This window comes from Vitis riparia, chromosome 19 (assembly GCF_004353265.1).
Source record: "Vitis riparia cultivar Riparia Gloire de Montpellier isolate 1030 chromosome 19, EGFV_Vit.rip_1.0, whole genome shotgun sequence".
NCBI lineage: Eukaryota > Viridiplantae > Streptophyta > Magnoliopsida > Vitales > Vitaceae > Vitis > Vitis riparia.
This window is the reverse complement of record NC_048449.1, coordinates 6,102,665-6,119,804: the sequence shown is the minus strand read 5'-3', so window position 1 is coordinate 6,119,804 and position 17,140 is coordinate 6,102,665. Positions and strand designations below refer to the sequence as shown.

General features: G+C 33.9%; 3 protein-coding genes across 4 annotated transcripts in view; all 3 read left to right on the top strand.

Annotated features, from left to right (window-relative positions):
* Nucleotides 1–3,729, top strand: part of LOC117908516 (protein ACCELERATED CELL DEATH 6-like) — a 37,405-nt gene extending 33,676 nt beyond the window's left edge. For both annotated transcript variants that reach the window (XM_034822146.1, XM_034822145.1), the window contains exons 4-5: nucleotides 1,331–1,399; nucleotides 3,091–3,729. In XM_034822146.1, coding sequence (XP_034678037.1) covers nucleotides 1,331–1,399; nucleotides 3,091–3,642 — 621 coding nt within the window. In that variant the 3' untranslated portion in view covers nucleotides 3,643–3,729. The remainder of the gene's footprint in view (nucleotides 1–1,330; nucleotides 1,400–3,090) is intronic.
* Nucleotides 3,730–7,148: 3,419 nt separating this feature from the next.
* LOC117908102 (protein ACCELERATED CELL DEATH 6-like) lies at nucleotides 7,149–9,201 on the top strand. Its single transcript, XM_034821777.1, has 3 exons — nucleotides 7,149–7,770; nucleotides 8,004–8,422; nucleotides 8,968–9,201. The coding sequence occupies exons 1-3, from the start codon at nucleotides 7,149–7,151 to the stop codon at nucleotides 9,199–9,201; spliced, it is 1,275 nt and encodes a 424-aa protein (XP_034677668.1).
* A 495-nt stretch (nucleotides 9,202–9,696) lies between these two features.
* Nucleotides 9,697–12,912, top strand: LOC117908101 (protein ACCELERATED CELL DEATH 6-like). The gene is made up of 4 exons (XM_034821776.1): nucleotides 9,697–10,179; nucleotides 10,289–10,396; nucleotides 10,635–11,099; nucleotides 12,304–12,912. Exons 1-4 carry the CDS (start codon nucleotides 9,697–9,699, stop codon nucleotides 12,910–12,912), a joined length of 1,665 nt encoding a protein of 554 aa, XP_034677667.1.
* The last annotated feature ends 4,228 nt before the right edge of the window (nucleotides 12,913–17,140 follow it).

The following is a 17,140-nucleotide window of genomic DNA, read 5'->3' as shown; positions in this document are numbered from 1 at the left end:
AAGGTGCACTAGGATTGAATTTGAAAGTGAATGGTCAATGCACCAAAGAGAGTTTTTAATAAGAGAAGCAGGTAAGTAAAGAGTTTAATATAAGTGTTCTCAGGGTAATAAATAAATGAGAGTTCTCTATTTATAAGTTTACAACCTCGGACACTAAAAATTACACCAAGTGGCATTCTCGATTGAGCTCTAGTTCAATTAGTTGACTAGCTGTTGGACAACTAATGCCCCACAAATGATTGTTAGGGTTTCACTAAACCTCGACCGAGAAAGGCGTACCCTCGACCAGGAAAGGGTTTCTCTCGACCAAGAACACTAACCTTCTAGAAAAGAGAGAAAAACTTTACACCTTTTGACTAGTCCTCAACCAAGAAAAGGTAACCAGTTGAACCGGTTCCCTATTGATTGAGCCGAATTAATCCACCCTTGACTAGCTAGAGAAAGATGAATTTTGTTTGTTTGTTTGTATATAGATGATTTAATTGTCCAAGGAAATAATCTAAATATGTATGGTGTTTGATTTTCTCCATGAGTTCAACAATATTCAAGGGTTTCATAAGTAGCCTACAAAAGTACAGGCCTTATTTTCTCTATGGAGTTTAAGTTGCTGCCTGTTTCATGAAAACCTTAATAGGGACCACCATATGAAGACTGCCAGAAGAAAAACTCGAAAAATGTTATTTTTTATTACATGAAAGATGCAGTATGTTATATATTATTTATCCATCAACAACTCATACTCATTGAATTAAGTGCTAGTTATTGGGTTAAAGAGTTGAATGATGGAAAGAGCACTATTAGGTTCATGATTTTCTAGTGAGGCATCGCATTCACTTAAATCTAAAATAAGTAGCCTATTGTGATACTTTCATCTTGTGAATTTGAGTTCCTTCAAACTTTTTTGTTGATTAAGTATTTAATTTTGTGTTTGTTAGGTAATTCAATTCAATAATTTAACAAGTTTTAAAAACATATTTAAGGGGCATGCTTGGAATTAATGGCTATTAATTTAGTTATAACTAATAAAAGTTTTTATAAATATAGTTAATTTTCATTTGAAATCCTTTTGTAAGTTATTTAATATAATTCAAGCTCTTGAAGAAGTCGTCAAATAAAATGAGACAATGGAGGTGAGTAGGTTTTAGTAGTCTTTAGTGATTAGATATAAAAATTATGATAGTTTAAATAATATAAGAAATTATCATAGTATTCTCTTCCAATTGTTTAATGGATTGTGTTTAACTTTCAAAACCAACAACACCTATTTCATTCTCTATTTTTAATTGTACTTATATTCATTCTTGTTTTTGTGCAACCTCTTTCGCCAAAGAGAGCGATGGACAGAAGTTCTTTGAATGATGATGAGGAAGAGGAGGAGGATAAAATAAATGAAACTCAGGTACATACATGTATATTATGATACATTTTTATATTTCTATTTTATCAATAAATAATAATAACTTTTATATAAAATAGAAGAAAAAAAGGTAATAGTTTTTAAAAACTATTTTAAAATTTAAGCTATCAAAATTTTTTTACTAAATTTTAAATTTTTTTTTAAAATAAATTATAAAAGAGATAAGGTAAGTCTATACTATTTTATATAAAAGTTTTTTTTTTTTTTAATTATATAGAAAAAAAAAAGTTAAAGGGTACATGAAGATAAAGAATTGAATTATTCCTTACGGTCATGGTGTTATTGCAACTAATTTTGATGAATTTTTGTAAATATTATTATTAACTAGGGCTTATTTGCACTGTACCCCCTAACCTATAACATATTTTGCACATTATCCCATCGAGTTTAAAATCAAACATATACCCTCTAAGCTTTATAATTGCATGCAATGTGCATTTTTGGAGTGACAATGTTACATATTTGGACGAAAGACACATGTGCTCCCCACATGACCTATTTAAGTGAGGGCAAAAGGGTAATTTTGCAACCAAAACAAAACCCCTCCAGCCCTGTCCTCTTCCTCGTTCATTCTCCTCTTATTGTTGTTCCTCTTGCTGAATCTCCAAATTGGAGTTGAAACCCTAAAATCTCATGCAAGCATTGAAAAACTAACATTGAAGATAAGACATGGAGTTCAACAATATGTTTTTTGTTTTGTTATCAGTTTGGTGGCTAGAAAAATCTTTGGCAAAGAGGGTTAGGGTTTCATTTTGATGTTTCAGAAAATTTGAAGAAAAATTGGGGAAATTATTTTTTAAAAATCGATGAAGAAGATAGATGAAAATTTTGATATAATGCTTCAGTTTGTTGTTTTAGAATAGGGTTTCGTTTTGATGTTTCAAAAAAGTTAAGGAAATTTTGGGGAAACTTATTTACAGTTTGTTATGGCATTTTTTTCCCCTTTGTTTATGATGGACATCTTTGTTTTTCATTCATTACTTCTCCACAGTCTATTACAATTTTGATATCTCTCAGATTCATTTGGATTTATGCTTGTTTTAATAGAAAATGTTTTTGGACATACATTCCATGGATTTTTCTTCTTTTTTTTTTAGTTTTTTCTTTTTCTTTTTGGTTAAGGGCCCAAGTTCTAGATTGTGAAAGGTTTTCTGAGAAAGTATTTTGGTCAAGCTTGTTTGGTTGCCAAGAAAATGTGGTTTCTGGAAAATGAAGGAAGGAAAAAGGAGGGTTGGGTTAGGGTTTTGGGGTTTTAAAATGAAATGACTTTTTCGCCCTCATTTATTAAAAATTACCATTTTGCCCTTGGTCACAGCACATCGCATGCAATTTTAAAGCTTGGAGGGTACATTGCTCGATTTTAAACTCGATGGGGTAATGTGCAAAACACAATATATATAGGTTGGGGGAAAAGTGTAATAAATCCTATTAACTTTGTAGAAATTAAAAAGCTTCCTCTAAGACAAATTTTAAATTCTCAAACTGTTTAGATAACATCCTCACAACCTTCAATATGCCTTAAACCAAGCATATTAGGAGGCTTTGTTTAACGGCTTAGAGAGCCCTCTGCAAAAATTTATATAAGAATGGAAGTGGTGTTACTTTGAGGCACAATATACCTATAAGAAGTCAACTTTTGAATATTCATACATGATATATGGTCTCTTTTGCAGTTCATTATAGATATTTTGAAGGCGGCCTATGCAAAGAGTGCTAGAAACCCAAAGGATATCCTGGATAGAAAGAAACGTGCTTCTAAACAAATCAACGGTTTCAAGACGCGTAAAGAAATGGCCGGCGCTCTTATCTTAATGGCAACCCTGATTGCAACGGTCACATTTGCTGCGGCATTCACCATTCCTGGGGGCTTCCAAGCTGAAGATCCACATAAAGGCATGGTGGTGTTAGGTAGGAATGTGGCTTTTAGAACCTTCATCATCACCGACACAATAGCTATGACTTCATCCATGATGGCTGCACTGATCCTAATCATCATGCCGTTCCAGACTGATGAGGAAATTATAAAGAGTTTTCTTGGATACTCCTTAGCACTGTTATGGCTGGCACTTATGGCAATGGGAATAGCATTCGTGACAGGGTTGTATGCTGTTTTGTCAGAGCAGTTGCCTCTTGCTATCGTGGTTTGTTGCATTGGCTGTATTTTACCGCTCATAATCTATTATGGCCCTAGTCTTCTTATGGCCCCTCTATTGAAAGAACCTTAGAAATGTTAAATCTTCAGAAGAAGCAAATCACTTACTTTGTGTATTTTATTGAAATATTGAATAAAGGATTATATTTTGTTTGTTTCATTTCCTGCAAAAAAAAAAAAAAAAAAAAAACGTTTTTTAAACTTTTTTCTAACCAATATTTTGTATTGTTTCTAAATAAATAAAATTTGGGTAGCTGGTCATGACGCAACACCCTGGGCCTGTGTCATGCTGGGTCTTGTCGCACTAGGAATATTGCTTGCATGGGCCGGCCTGGCTCGGCCCAGTTCTTAGCTGGTAGAGGATAACCTAACAGGATGGCCTACCAAGCCTGCTGAAAATGGGGACACTACTCTAGGATATAGGCTTTCAATGTTGAATTCACAATATGAAATAATTCAATTGCATACTTTAAGGATCCGTTTGGTTGCCATGATAGGATAAAACATATATATAGAGAAAGAGGGTACATATCATAAGATATTATATCCTTGGATATACATATGTTATAAATAATCTTTTAAGGTAACATATTAAATATAATATGTCATGTTATGTTATGTTATATTATATTTATATTTAATTTTTAAAATAATTTGTTTTTAAAAATAAAATATATATTATTTTTAATATTTTAAATAAAAATTATATCATATTCCAATATTTTTATTTTAAAAAATTGAGATATTTAATAATATTTATGATTAAAATGTTTAAACTTTATAAATAAAATTTTTTTATATTATGTTATTCAATATATAAAAATATTTCATATAAACCCCTTACTTGGTGAAGCGATATCACATCAGTCCAAGGGAATAAAACAAGTAATAAACAAGCCTAGCCACATTTTCTCACATAGAATTTTAAAATATTATTATTTATTTTAATGAAAAAATAATTCTAATATTTATCTAAAAAATTAATAATTGAAGATTTTTTTATAAAAATAAAATATAAAGAAATGAAAAAAAAAAAAAAACAAACAAAAACAAAACAAGAATATGAGTGTATTTAAAAAGATAAATGAATAGTAAAGATATAAAAACAACAAGAAAATAGTTGTATTTAGTATGATGGATCAATTTGTAAAATAGATAAGAAGGATAAACTTACCCTCTAGGACTTGTAGAATTGATTACTTTTTCAAAACCAATCAAGAGGTAAAAAGTGGGATATCATTTGATCATTATTTGTCTAGAAAAGGTTTGAGGCATAAATTTATCCCTTTGATTCCCCTCTTACCTCCTCGCTAGGAAAATGTTATTAATGAGATACCAATATTGAAAACATAGGGTAAAATTTGTATTATTGAATGAATGTATAATAAGTGAAATCTATATCATTAAACAAATGTATAAACGAATGGGATAAATTATTATCAATCGAGTAATTAAAAATATATGGGGAAATTTACGTCACTAAACAAATATATAAAGAAATGGGTCACTAAACAAATATATAAAGAAATGGGGCAAAGGTAAAAATAAAGTCAAATCTATTCCATTGAATAAATATTTAAACAAAAGGGATAAGAGTATAAACAATTAAAACTCATCAATCCAATGAGACAATACAAAATATGACAAGTCAATTTAGACCAAGATTCAAAACAATACCACCCATATATAACTGAAAGGAATATTAGATAAGTAATATGATTGATATATAGTAATGACACACCGGAGGTTGAGACCTCCTTAATTGATAGTAATTTTTGGATGGTATTGACATAATACATTTGGATGTTGTAGTAAGACCTCCTCTTTAATCAAATGTGATATGAACTTATGAGTTGACAACACAAATTGACTCGAACGATGTTTGGTAAAACCTAGTATTTATTATTTAATGATATAAGTTAACTTAAAACTTATTACTTAATTTTTACTTTAAATAGTAAGATTGATTGATAAACTTAATTAAAATTTATTCTCCATCATCAAAGTGACATAGCTACCTTTGTTAATTTTAATTAATATTTATCCTTTCATTAATCTTAAAAAATAAATTTATTTCTTAAAAATTCTTATTTAAAGTATCATAGATGAATAAGATAACAAACAAAAACATTTATTATAAAAGATAAGTTATGACTGTAAAGTCATGATTGTAAAATATATTTTCACTAAATATGGACAAATGAGACAAAAAAAAATATTTAAGATTAAAAATAAGTTAATTATTTTAAGTTAATACTTAAAATTATTTTTAACTTTAGGAGCGTGTTTTATAAATCATTAAATAAATTAAACATACTTAGTAAAATAACTTAAAATATCACAACTTAAAGTTAAAAATAACTTTTAAATATTAAGTCAAAATAGTTACTTTATTTTTAATCTTAATATTTTTTTATCTTATTTACCCACATATTATAAGAGTTTGTATTATAACTATGACTCTACATAGATGGCTAATTTTTTATAGTAAATATTTTGTAACTATTTCATGTATCTATAATATTTTACCTATGAATATTTAACATTTAATAAATAAATGTCTTATTTAAGATTCATAAAAATAAATATTAGTTAATATCAAAATATTAGTCAAAATATTAGTTAATAAAAATAAATATCTTAATTGGTACAATTGGTTGTTATAAATACTATTTTTGGTGGGTCACAATAAATTTGAAAGCTTAATAAATGAAAATTCATTTGTAAGGAGTACAACATCATCCATCATATTATTTTCATTTATATTTTATAGAAATATTGGACAAAATATTTTCACTTACATTTTGTTAATTTTCTTTTGTTTTTTTTTTTTTTAAGTTGAAATACGAATGAAATAGTTTACATTTTACATTTTCTATAATTTTAAGATTAATTTTGTAAACTTCAAATACAAAAAAAAAAAAGTATGTAAATACTATTTTCAATTAGAATTGACATAAATTATGAAAAAAACAATTAAAATGGAAAGAAATTCCCAGAATCATCACCGATCGAAATTCCATGTACTTTGGAGTGTCAAACAAGTAAACATCGGGATAAACCTCTTTCTTTTGCTTTAATTCCCTTTCCTTTGACTCTTATCCATTTCTTTAAACCACAAGAAATTCTTTTTTTTTTTCTAAGGTCAATTAAGGTAATAGTACCTAAGGTATAATCAGCAAAATACCAAAGGTTAACCAATTGATCACACTAATTAAATTATTAAGTAAATTAAACATACTTAATAAAATAACTTAAAATATCACAACTTAAAGTTAAAAATAACTTTTAAATATTAAGTCAAAATAGTTACTTTATTTTTAATCTTAATAGTTTTTTATCTTATTTACCTAGAGTGTATGTTATAACTATGACCCTACATAGATGACTAATTTTTTATAGTAAATATTTTGTAATTATTTTATTTATCTATAATATTTTACCTATGAAGATTTAATATTTAATAAATAAATGTCTTATTTAAGATTAATAAAAATAAGTATTAGTCAAGATTTAACAATGACTTGGTTTTTCTAGGTCATTCTAAATGTATGTGAGAGAGGGCATGTGGTAGAGACAATGACCGATGCTTTGGTTTCAGTGGTTTTCGACATCTTGATCCAGCGCGTGCATCAGGCGATAGCCGTAGCCGTAGCCGTAGATCACGATGAGATCAATAACCTGAACTTACACGTCAGCTTTGACTCAAGTCACAGGAAGAACACAACGCTTCATATTGCTGCAAAAGTAGGGAACAAGAAAATGGTGGAAGCGTTACTCAGTAAGGGTACGCCAGCTTCACTTCTCACTGAGAACTCTAAACATGAAACCCCACTTCACATTGCAGCTAGATCTGGCCATGTTCATGTGGTAAAATTTCTTATTGATTGGGTGACCGAGTCCACAGACGTTGAAACTGGAGGGATACAACAGGTACTGAGAATGAGAAACATGGAAGGCAACACGCCATTACATGAAGCTGTTAGAAATGGTCACCATTCTACTCTGCTTGTATTAGTAGAAGCAAATAACTCAGATCTGCTTGTTTCACTCAACAATGCTGGGGAGTCTCCACTTTTTATGGTTGTTGATGCAAAGGCAAGTGAAATTGTGAAAACTATCTTACCAAATTCAAATCCCTATTCTCTTCTCCATAGAAGTTCCGATGGCCAGACGATTCTCCACAGGGCCATTCTGATAGGTGATTTGAGTAAGATTCTTTCTCTTTTTTTTTTTTTTTTTCCTTTTTTAGGCTTTGATCCTCTTGGTTGGTTTCATCCGACGTTTTCATTTATATCACTCAACCACAATTCCCCAATTGTTTGTTAGCACACAAGTAGAAATTTGTGTGATCTAGGAAATTTCTAATTTTTTTCGTAATATCTATTTAACACGTGTCCTTTTGTCTCCTAATTGAACTTTTTACCTTCTCAGACACTATGAAAATTATACTCGAAGAAATGCAAAAACTGGTGAATGAACAAGATAACTGCGGAAGAAGTCCTCTTCACTATGTTGCAGCCTCCGGTGCCTTAGCCTTGGTCGACCATTTACTACAACTAAAACCTTCCAATGGATCTTTCCTCGATGGTAATTTAGCAACACCGGCTCATATGACTGCAAAAAATGGGCATCTGAATGTATTGAAATTGTTTGTCAAGCGCTGCCGCTATTGGATCAAATTACTCAACAATCACCACCAAAATATCCTTCATGTAGCAGCCCAAAATGGACATCTTAAAGTTGTTCGATATATTCAAAATATGTTCATGGTGAATGATCTATTGAATGAGACCGATGAGGACGGAAACACCCCTTTGCATCTTGCAGCAGCAAAATTACACAGCAGCATCGTAAGTACTCTTATCCAAACAGGAAATATGGATACTACGACAATCAATAAAAAATGTGAAACAGCCCTGGGTATCACTAGGAAATTTCAAGTATGAATAAATGGATAAGCATTCTGCTTTCTCTCCGTCTCACAAATGCCTTTCCATTTCTCATTGCAATCAAATAGTATAAATGAACATTGTCTCTAACTTTTGGCAGCTTGTTTCACCAAGTAATGAAGGAAATGAAGGCACGAATGGGAATCAAGCCTAAGCAACTCCAAACGAGACTGGTTGTGCTTGTGATGAAAAGATAGAAGCAAAAAAGGTACATATAATTCTTTTCTATTTTAAAGGAAATACAAATAACTAAAAATATAGAAAAAGTCATCCCTTCCAAGGGACAGTTTAAGACAATTACATCTTTTAGTTGTTTACTATAAAAATGAAATGTGGTTGATATGTTAAAAGGTTTTCAAACTACTTTTAGTATACTCTTCTGTAATAATAGTTCACTACTAACCTTAACAGAAAAGAGCTTTCATTTATGGCCTCCTCTGTTGCAGCAACGGACCATTGAAATTCTGAAGGCAGCAAGTGCAAGGCAAGCTAAAAAGTTAGAGGGAATCCTAGAACAAGAAGATCTTATAATAGAATCAATACGGGACAAGAGGCGTAAAGAAATGGCCGGCACCCTCATAGTAATGGCAACATTAGTTGCAACAGTCACATTACAGCGGCATTCACCCTTCCAGGGGGAATCCAAAGTGAAGGTCCACATCAAGGGATGGCAGTGCTAACAAGGAAAGCAGCATTCAAAGCTTTTATTGTCACTGATACAGTAGCTATGACTACATCCATGACCGCTGCAGTGGTTCTTTTCACATCATCTTGGAATGATGAGAGAAATAAATGGAATCTGCACTTCATTGCCTTGCAGTTGTTATGGATGTCACTTGCCTCAATGGGACTGGCATTCCTTACTGAACTGTTCACTGTTCTATCAAACTCAATGGAGCTTGCTATCGTGGTTTGTTTTATTGGTTGTCTCTTCCCAAGACTCCTCTACTTGCTGGGGCCTCTTATTCTCCCAGAGGAATTTGTTTGGTCACTCGTGGATATCGTAGAGAAAATCAAAACCAAAATACACTCATTCTGGATATTGCACAACTAATAAATTTGTGTGATCTAGGAAATTTCTAATTTTTTTCTTTATATCTATTTAACACGTGACCTTTTGTCTTCTAATTGAACTTTTTACCTTTTAAGGGACTATGAAAATTATACTCCAAGATATGCCGAAACTGGTGAATGAACAAGATAGCTGCGGAAGAAGTCCTCTTCACTATGTTGCAGCCTCCGGTGCCTTAGCCTTGGTCGATCATTTACTACAACTAAAACCTTCCAATGGATCTTTCCTCGATGGCAATTTAGCAACACCGGCTCATATGGCTGCAGAAAATGGGCATCTGAATGTATTGAAATTGTTTGTCAAGCGCTGCCGCTATTGGATCGAATTACTCAACAATCACCACCAAAATATCCTTCATGTAGCAGCCCAAAATGGACATCTTAAAGTTGTTCGATATATTCAAAATATGTTCATGGTGAATGATCTATTGAATGAGACCGATGAGGACAGAAACACCCCTTTGCATCTTGCAGCAGCAAAATTGCACAGCAGCATCGTAAGTACTCTTGTCCAAACAGGAAATATGGATACTTCGGCAATCAATAAAAAAGGTGAAACATCCCTGGGTGTCGCTAGGAAATTTCAGGTATGAATAAATGGATAAGCATTCTGCTTTCTCTCCGTCTCACAAATGCCTTTCCATTTCTCATTGCAATCAACTAGTAGAAATGAACATTGTCTCTAACTTTTGGCAGCTTGTTTCACCAAGTAATAAACGAAATGAATGCACGAATGGGAATCAAGCCCAAGCAACTCCAAACGAGACTGGTTGTGCTCGTGATGAAAAGATAGAAGCAAAAAAGGTACATATAATTATTTTCTATTTTAAAGGAAATACAAATAACTAAAAATATAGAAAAAGTCATCCCTTCCAAGGGACAGTTTGAGATAATTACATCTTTTAGTTGCTTATTATAAAAATGAAATGTGTTTGATGTGTTAAAAGGTTTTCAAACTACTTTTAGTATACTCTTCTGTAATAATAGTTCACTACTAACCTTAACAGAAAAGAGCTTTCATTTATGGCCTCCTCTGTTGTAGCAACGGACCATTGAAATTCTGAATGCAGCAAGTGCAAGGCAAGCTAAAAAGTTAGAGGGAATCCTAGAACAAAAAGATCTTATAATAGAATCAATACGGTACAAGAGGCGTAAAGAAATGGTCGGCACCCTCATAGTAATGGCAACATTAGTTGCAACAGTCACATTTACAGCGGCATTCACCCTTCCAGGGGGGATCCAAAGTGAAGGTCCACATCAAGGGATGGCAGTGCTAACAAGGAAAGCAGCATTCAAAGCTTTTATTGTCACTGATACAGTAGCTATGACTACATCCATGACCGCTGCAGTGATTCTTTTCACATCATCTTTGAATGATGAGACAAATAAATGGAATCTGCACTTCATTTCCTTGCAGTTGTTATGGATGTCACTTGCCTCAATGGGAATGGCATTCCTTACTGGACTGTTCATTGTTCTATCAAACTCAATGGAGCTTGCTATCGTGGTTTGTTTTATTGGTTGTCTTTTCCCAAGTCTCCTCTACTTGCTGGGGCCGCTTATTCTCCCAAAGGAATTTGTTTGGTCACTCGTGGATATTGTAGAGAAAATCAAAACCAAATTACACTCATTCTGGATATTGCACAACTAATAAATTTGTGTGATCTAGGAAATTTCTAATTTTTTTTCTTAATATCTATTTAACACGTGACCTTTTGTCTCCTAATTGAACTTTTTACCTTTTAAGGGACTATGAAAATTATACTCCAAGATATGTCGAAACTGGTGAATGAACAAGATAGCTGCGAAAGAAGTCTTCTTTACTATGTTGCAGTCTCCGGTGCTTTAGCCTTGGTCGATCATTTACTAACACTAAAACCTTCCAATAGATATTTCCTCGATGGCAATTTAGCAACACCGGCTCATATGGCTGCAGAAAATTGGCATCTGAATGTATTGAAATTGTTTATCAAGTGCTGCCGCTATTGGGTCGAATTACTCAACAATCACCACCAAAATATCCTTCATGTAGCATCCCAAAATGGACATCTTAAAGTTGTTCGATATATTCAAAATATGTTCATGGTGAATGATCTATTGAATGAGACCGATGAGGACGGAAACACCCCTTTGCATCTTGCAGCAGCAAAATTGCACAGCAACATCATAAGTACTATTGTCCAAACAGGAAATATGGATACTACGGCAATCAATAAAAAAGGTGAAACAGCCCTGGGTGTCGCTAGGAAATTTCATGTATGAATAAATGGATAAGCATTCTGCTTTCTCTCAGTCTCACAAATGCCTTTCCATTTCTCATTGCAATCAAATAGTAGAAATGAACATTGTCTCTAACTTTTGGCAGCTTGTTTCACCAAGTAATGAAGGAAATGAAGGCACGAATGGGAATCAAGCCTAAGCAACTCCAAACGAGACTGGTTGTGCTTGTGATGAAAAGATAGAAGCAAAAAAGGTACATATAATTCTTTTCTATTTTAAAGGAAATACAAATAACTAAAAATATAGAAAAAGTCATCCCTTCCAAGGGACAGTTTAAGACAATTACATCTTTTAGTTGTTTACTATAAAAATGAAATGTGGTTGATATGTTAAAAGGTTTTCAAACTACTTTTAGTATACTCTTCTGTAATAATAGTTCACTACTAACCTTAACAGAAAAGAGCTTTCATTTATGGCCTCCTCTGTTGCAGCAACGGACCATTGAAATTCTGAAGGCAGCAAGTGCAAGGCAAGCTAAAAAGTTAGAGGGAATCCTAGAACAAGAAGATCTTATAATAGAATCAATACGGGACAAGAGGCGTAAAGAAATGGCCGGCACCCTCATAGTAATGGCAACATTAGTTGCAACAGTCACATTTACAGCGGCATTCACCCTTCCAGGGGGAATCCAAAGTGAAGGTCCACATCAAGGGATGGCAGTGCTAACAAGGAAAGCAGCATTCAAAGCTTTTATTGTCACTGATACAGTAGCTATGACTACATCCATGACCGCTGCAGTGGTTCTTTTCACATCATCTTGGAATGATGAGAGAAATAAATGGAATCTGCACTTCATTGCCTTGCAGTTGTTATGGATGTCACTTGCCTCAATGGGACTGGCATTCCTTACTGGACTGTTCACTGTTCTATCAAACTCAATGGAGCTTGCTATCGTGGTTTGTTTTATTGGTTGTCTCTTCCCAAGTTTCCTCTACTTGCTGGGGCCTCTTATTCTCCCAGAGGAATTTGTTTGGTCACTCGTGGATATCATAGAGAAAATCAAAACCAAAATACACTCATTCTGGATATTGCACAACTAATAAATTTGTGTGATCTAGGAAATTTCTAATTTTTTTCTTTATATCTATTTAACACGTGTCAACTCTTCTCCTAATTGAACTTTTTACCTTTTAAGAGACTATGAAAATTATACTCCAAGATATGCCGAAACTGGTGAATGAACAAGATAGCTGCGGAAGAAGTCCTCTTCACTATGTTGTAGCCTCCGGTGTCTTAGCCTTGGTCGATCATTTACTACAACTAAAACCTTCCAATGGATCTTTCCTCGATGGCAATTTAGCAACACCGGCTCATATGGCTGCAGAAAATGGGCATCTAAATGTATTGAAATTGTTTGTCAAGCGCTGCCGCTATTGGGTCGAATTACTCAACAATCACCACCAAAATATCCTTCATGTAACAGCCCAAAATGGACATCTTGAAGTTGTTCGATATATTCAAAATATGTTCGTGGTGAATGATCTATTGATTACTACCAAAAAGTGTTATTTTGTAGACCTAATTATAATGGTTTTAAGCACCTTTGAGTAGTAATCATATTCATTTAACCCAATTAATTCATTAAGGTCCTTAGTAAATTGTTTTAACCATTTTGTGGCAAGTTTACATGTTTATATCAGCTTATGAATCAATTCAAGCATGCCAAATGATGGAGGAGCTACTTGGAAAAGTTAAAGCAAGCTTTTAGCTACACCAAAGCAAGCCAACAAAAGGAGAGAAGCAAAGAGAAGCAAAGAGACGCAAAGAGAAGCAAAGAGGAAAATAGAGGACAACAGCTACAGTCTTCTTTCACACTTTTGGAGCACTTCCCGAAGGCCATTTTCTACATGCTATATACCATTTCAAAGCTCAGGAAGTCAAGAATTCAACGCTTCAAACCGTGTACGATTTGGAGCTAAAACAAGGAAGATATGGCCTTCGGAAGACAACTGCTCCAGGTGTGCGAATGGTGTGCGAATGGTGTGCGAAACTCGCACACCACTCGCACACCCCCTCAGCTGTGCGAAAATTTCGCACACCCCTTGCATGGTGCGAATTTTCCCCTGTTTCTGCCGACTCCACACGAGATCTTTTCTTTTGGATATTTTTGTATAAATTTTCATTCTTCTCCTTGTAATCCACCAATCATAAGATTTCTTAGCTAGGAAGGTTGGAAAAACTTCTCTATATATACTCCCTTGCATCCGTTGAAACATATATGTAATATAGATATAGAAATATATAAAGCTTTGTTTTTCTCTCTTCTCTGGTTCTTCCCCATTTCTATTTTCTTAGTAGCCAACATCCTTGGTGGATGAAATCCCCAAGGATGAGAAGCTAAAACCTTTTAAGTTTCTCAAAGTATGGATGTTATGTGATGGCTTGGATGCAATCCCATGGAAATTTCTCACACCCGGAAGGTAAGATAGTCGTTTTTCATTAATGGTTCATTAATGCAAAGTTTGGTTTTTATTTCCTTTGGACAACTTCCAACGGCCAATACTTGATAAGCTTTTGGATTTCTATCCATTAGTTATCTCCTACGAGCTATTGGAAGGTGAGGTTTTCAATTCCAAGTTTTGCATTAATCCGTTAGAACCAATTTCAATGGCCATTGAAAGGTGAGTTTATCACTTGGAATGACTTTGAGTTGCCAATATTTGGTAAGCTTTTGGCTTTAGACCATTAGTTATCTCTTACAAGCCATTCAAAAGAAGTCTAAGGTGAATAACCATTGATGAAATTCACTACCATCTGTTTTGCCATTTTAAAGGATTAAAACTTGATTTGCTAAATCCATACCGGTTCGGGAAGCAAGCATCACCATAGTTGCAACCCCAACGCGAGGAGCCTATCCTGAGATTTCCAATTTGCATAAGAGCCAGAGCATAGCTATCCTATCTTTGAGAAACTTGTTTTTACACCCTTTCATTTTAGTCTTTAATGTTAGCTTAAATTAGTTTAAATCTTTTTAAAACATTTACATCTTCTTTTAAAGCTAACATCCATAAAAAAATCACCTATTTTCCTAATTTGAATATCACTTGTGTTTGCGAAAACCCTTCCCAGTGAACGATCCTAGAACCACTATGCTATAGTAGCTTGGCTACTTTAGTAATAGTATCTAAGGTATAAATTTTGTTGATACGCCTTTAAAGCTAAGCTACCATGAGTCGCATCATCTATTGAATGAGACCGATGAGGACGGAAACACCCCTTTGCATCTTGCAGCAGCAAAATTGCACAGCAGCATCGTAAGTACTCTTGTCCAAACAGGAAATATGGATACTACGACAATCAATAAAAAATGTGAAACAACCCTGGGTATCGCTAGGAAATTTCAGGTATGAATAAATGGATAAGCATTCTGCTTTCTCTCAGTCTCACAAATGCCTTTCCATTTCTCATTGCAATCAAATAGTAGAAATGAACACTGTCTCTAACTTTTGGCAGCTTGTTTCACCAAGTAATGAAGGAAATGAAGGCACGGATGGGAATCAAGCCCAAGCAACTCCAAACGAGACTGGTTGTGCTCGTGATGAAAAGATAGAAGCAAAAAAGGTACATATAATTCTTTTCTATTTTAAAGGAAAGACAAATAACTAAAAATATAGAAAAAGTCATCCCTTCCAAGGGACAGTTTGAGACAATTACATCTTTTAGTTGTTTACTATAAAAATGAAATGTGTTTGATGTGTTAAAAGGTTTTCAAACTACTTTTAGTATACTCTTCTGTAATAATAGTTCACTACTAACCTTACCAGAAAAGAGCTTTCATTTATGGCCTCCTCTGTTGCAGCAACGGACCATTGAAATTCTGAAGGCAGCAAGTGCAAGGCAAGCTAAAAAGTTAGAGGGAATCCTATAACAAGAAGATCTTATAATAGAATCAATACGGGAAAAGAGGCGTAAAGAAATGGTCGGCACCCTCATAGTAATGGCAACATTAGTTGCAACAGTCACATTTACAGCGGCATTCACCCTTCTAGGGGGATCTAAAGTGAAGGTCCACATCAAGGGATGGCAGTGCTAACAAGGAAAGCAGCATTCAAAGCTTTTATTGTCACTGATACAGTAGCTATGACTACATCCATGACCGCTGCAGTGATTCTTTTCACATCATCTTTGAATGATGAGAAAAATAAATGGAATCTGCACTTCATTGCCTTGCAATTGTTATGGATGTCACTTGCCTCAATGGGACTGGCATTCCTTACTGGACTGTTCACTGTTCTATCAAACTCAATGGAGCTTGCTATCGTGGTTTGTTTTATTGGTTGTCTCTTCCCAAGTCTCCTCTACTTGCTGGGGCCTCTTATTCTCCCAAAGGAATTTGTTTGGTCACTCGTGGATATCATAGAGAAAATCAAAACCAAAATACACTCATTCTGGATATTGCACAACTAATAAATTTGTGTGATCTAGGAAATTTCTAATTTTTTTCTTTATATCTATTTAACACGTGACCTTTTGTCTCCTAATTGAACTTTTTACCTTTTAAGGGACTATGAAAATTATACTCCAAGATATGCCGAAACTGGTGAATGAACAAGATAGCTGCGGAAGAAGTCCTCTTCACTATGTTGCAGCCTCCGGTGCCTTAGCCTTGGTCGATCATTTACTACAACTAAAACCTTCCAATGGATCTTTCCTCGATGGCAATTTAGCAACACCGGCTCATATGGCTGCAGAAAATGTGCATCTGAATGTATTGAAATTGTTTGTCAAGCGCTGCCGCTATTGGGTCGAATTACTCAACAATCACCACCAAAATATCCTTCATGTAGCAGCCCAAAATGGACATCTTAAAGTTGTTTGATATATTCAAAATATGTGTCATGGTGAATGATCTATTGAATGAGACCGATGAGGATGGAAACACCCCTTTGCATCTTGCAGCAGCAAAATTGCACAGCAGCATCGTAAGTACTCTTGTCCAAACAGGAAATATGGATACTACGACAATCAATAAAAAAGGTGAAACAGCCCTGGGTATCGCTAGGAAATTTCAGGTATGAATAAATGGATAAGCATTCTGCTTTCTCTCAGTCTCACAAATGCCTTTCCATTTCTCATTGCAATCAAATAGTAGAAATGAACATTGTCTCTAACTTTTGGCAACTTGTTTCACCAAGTAATGAAGGAAATGAAGGCACGGATGGGAATCAAGCCCAAGCAACTCCAAACGAGACTAGTTGTGCTCGTGATGAAAAGATAGAAGCAAAAAAGGTACATATAATTCTTTTCTATTTCAAAGGAAAGACAAAT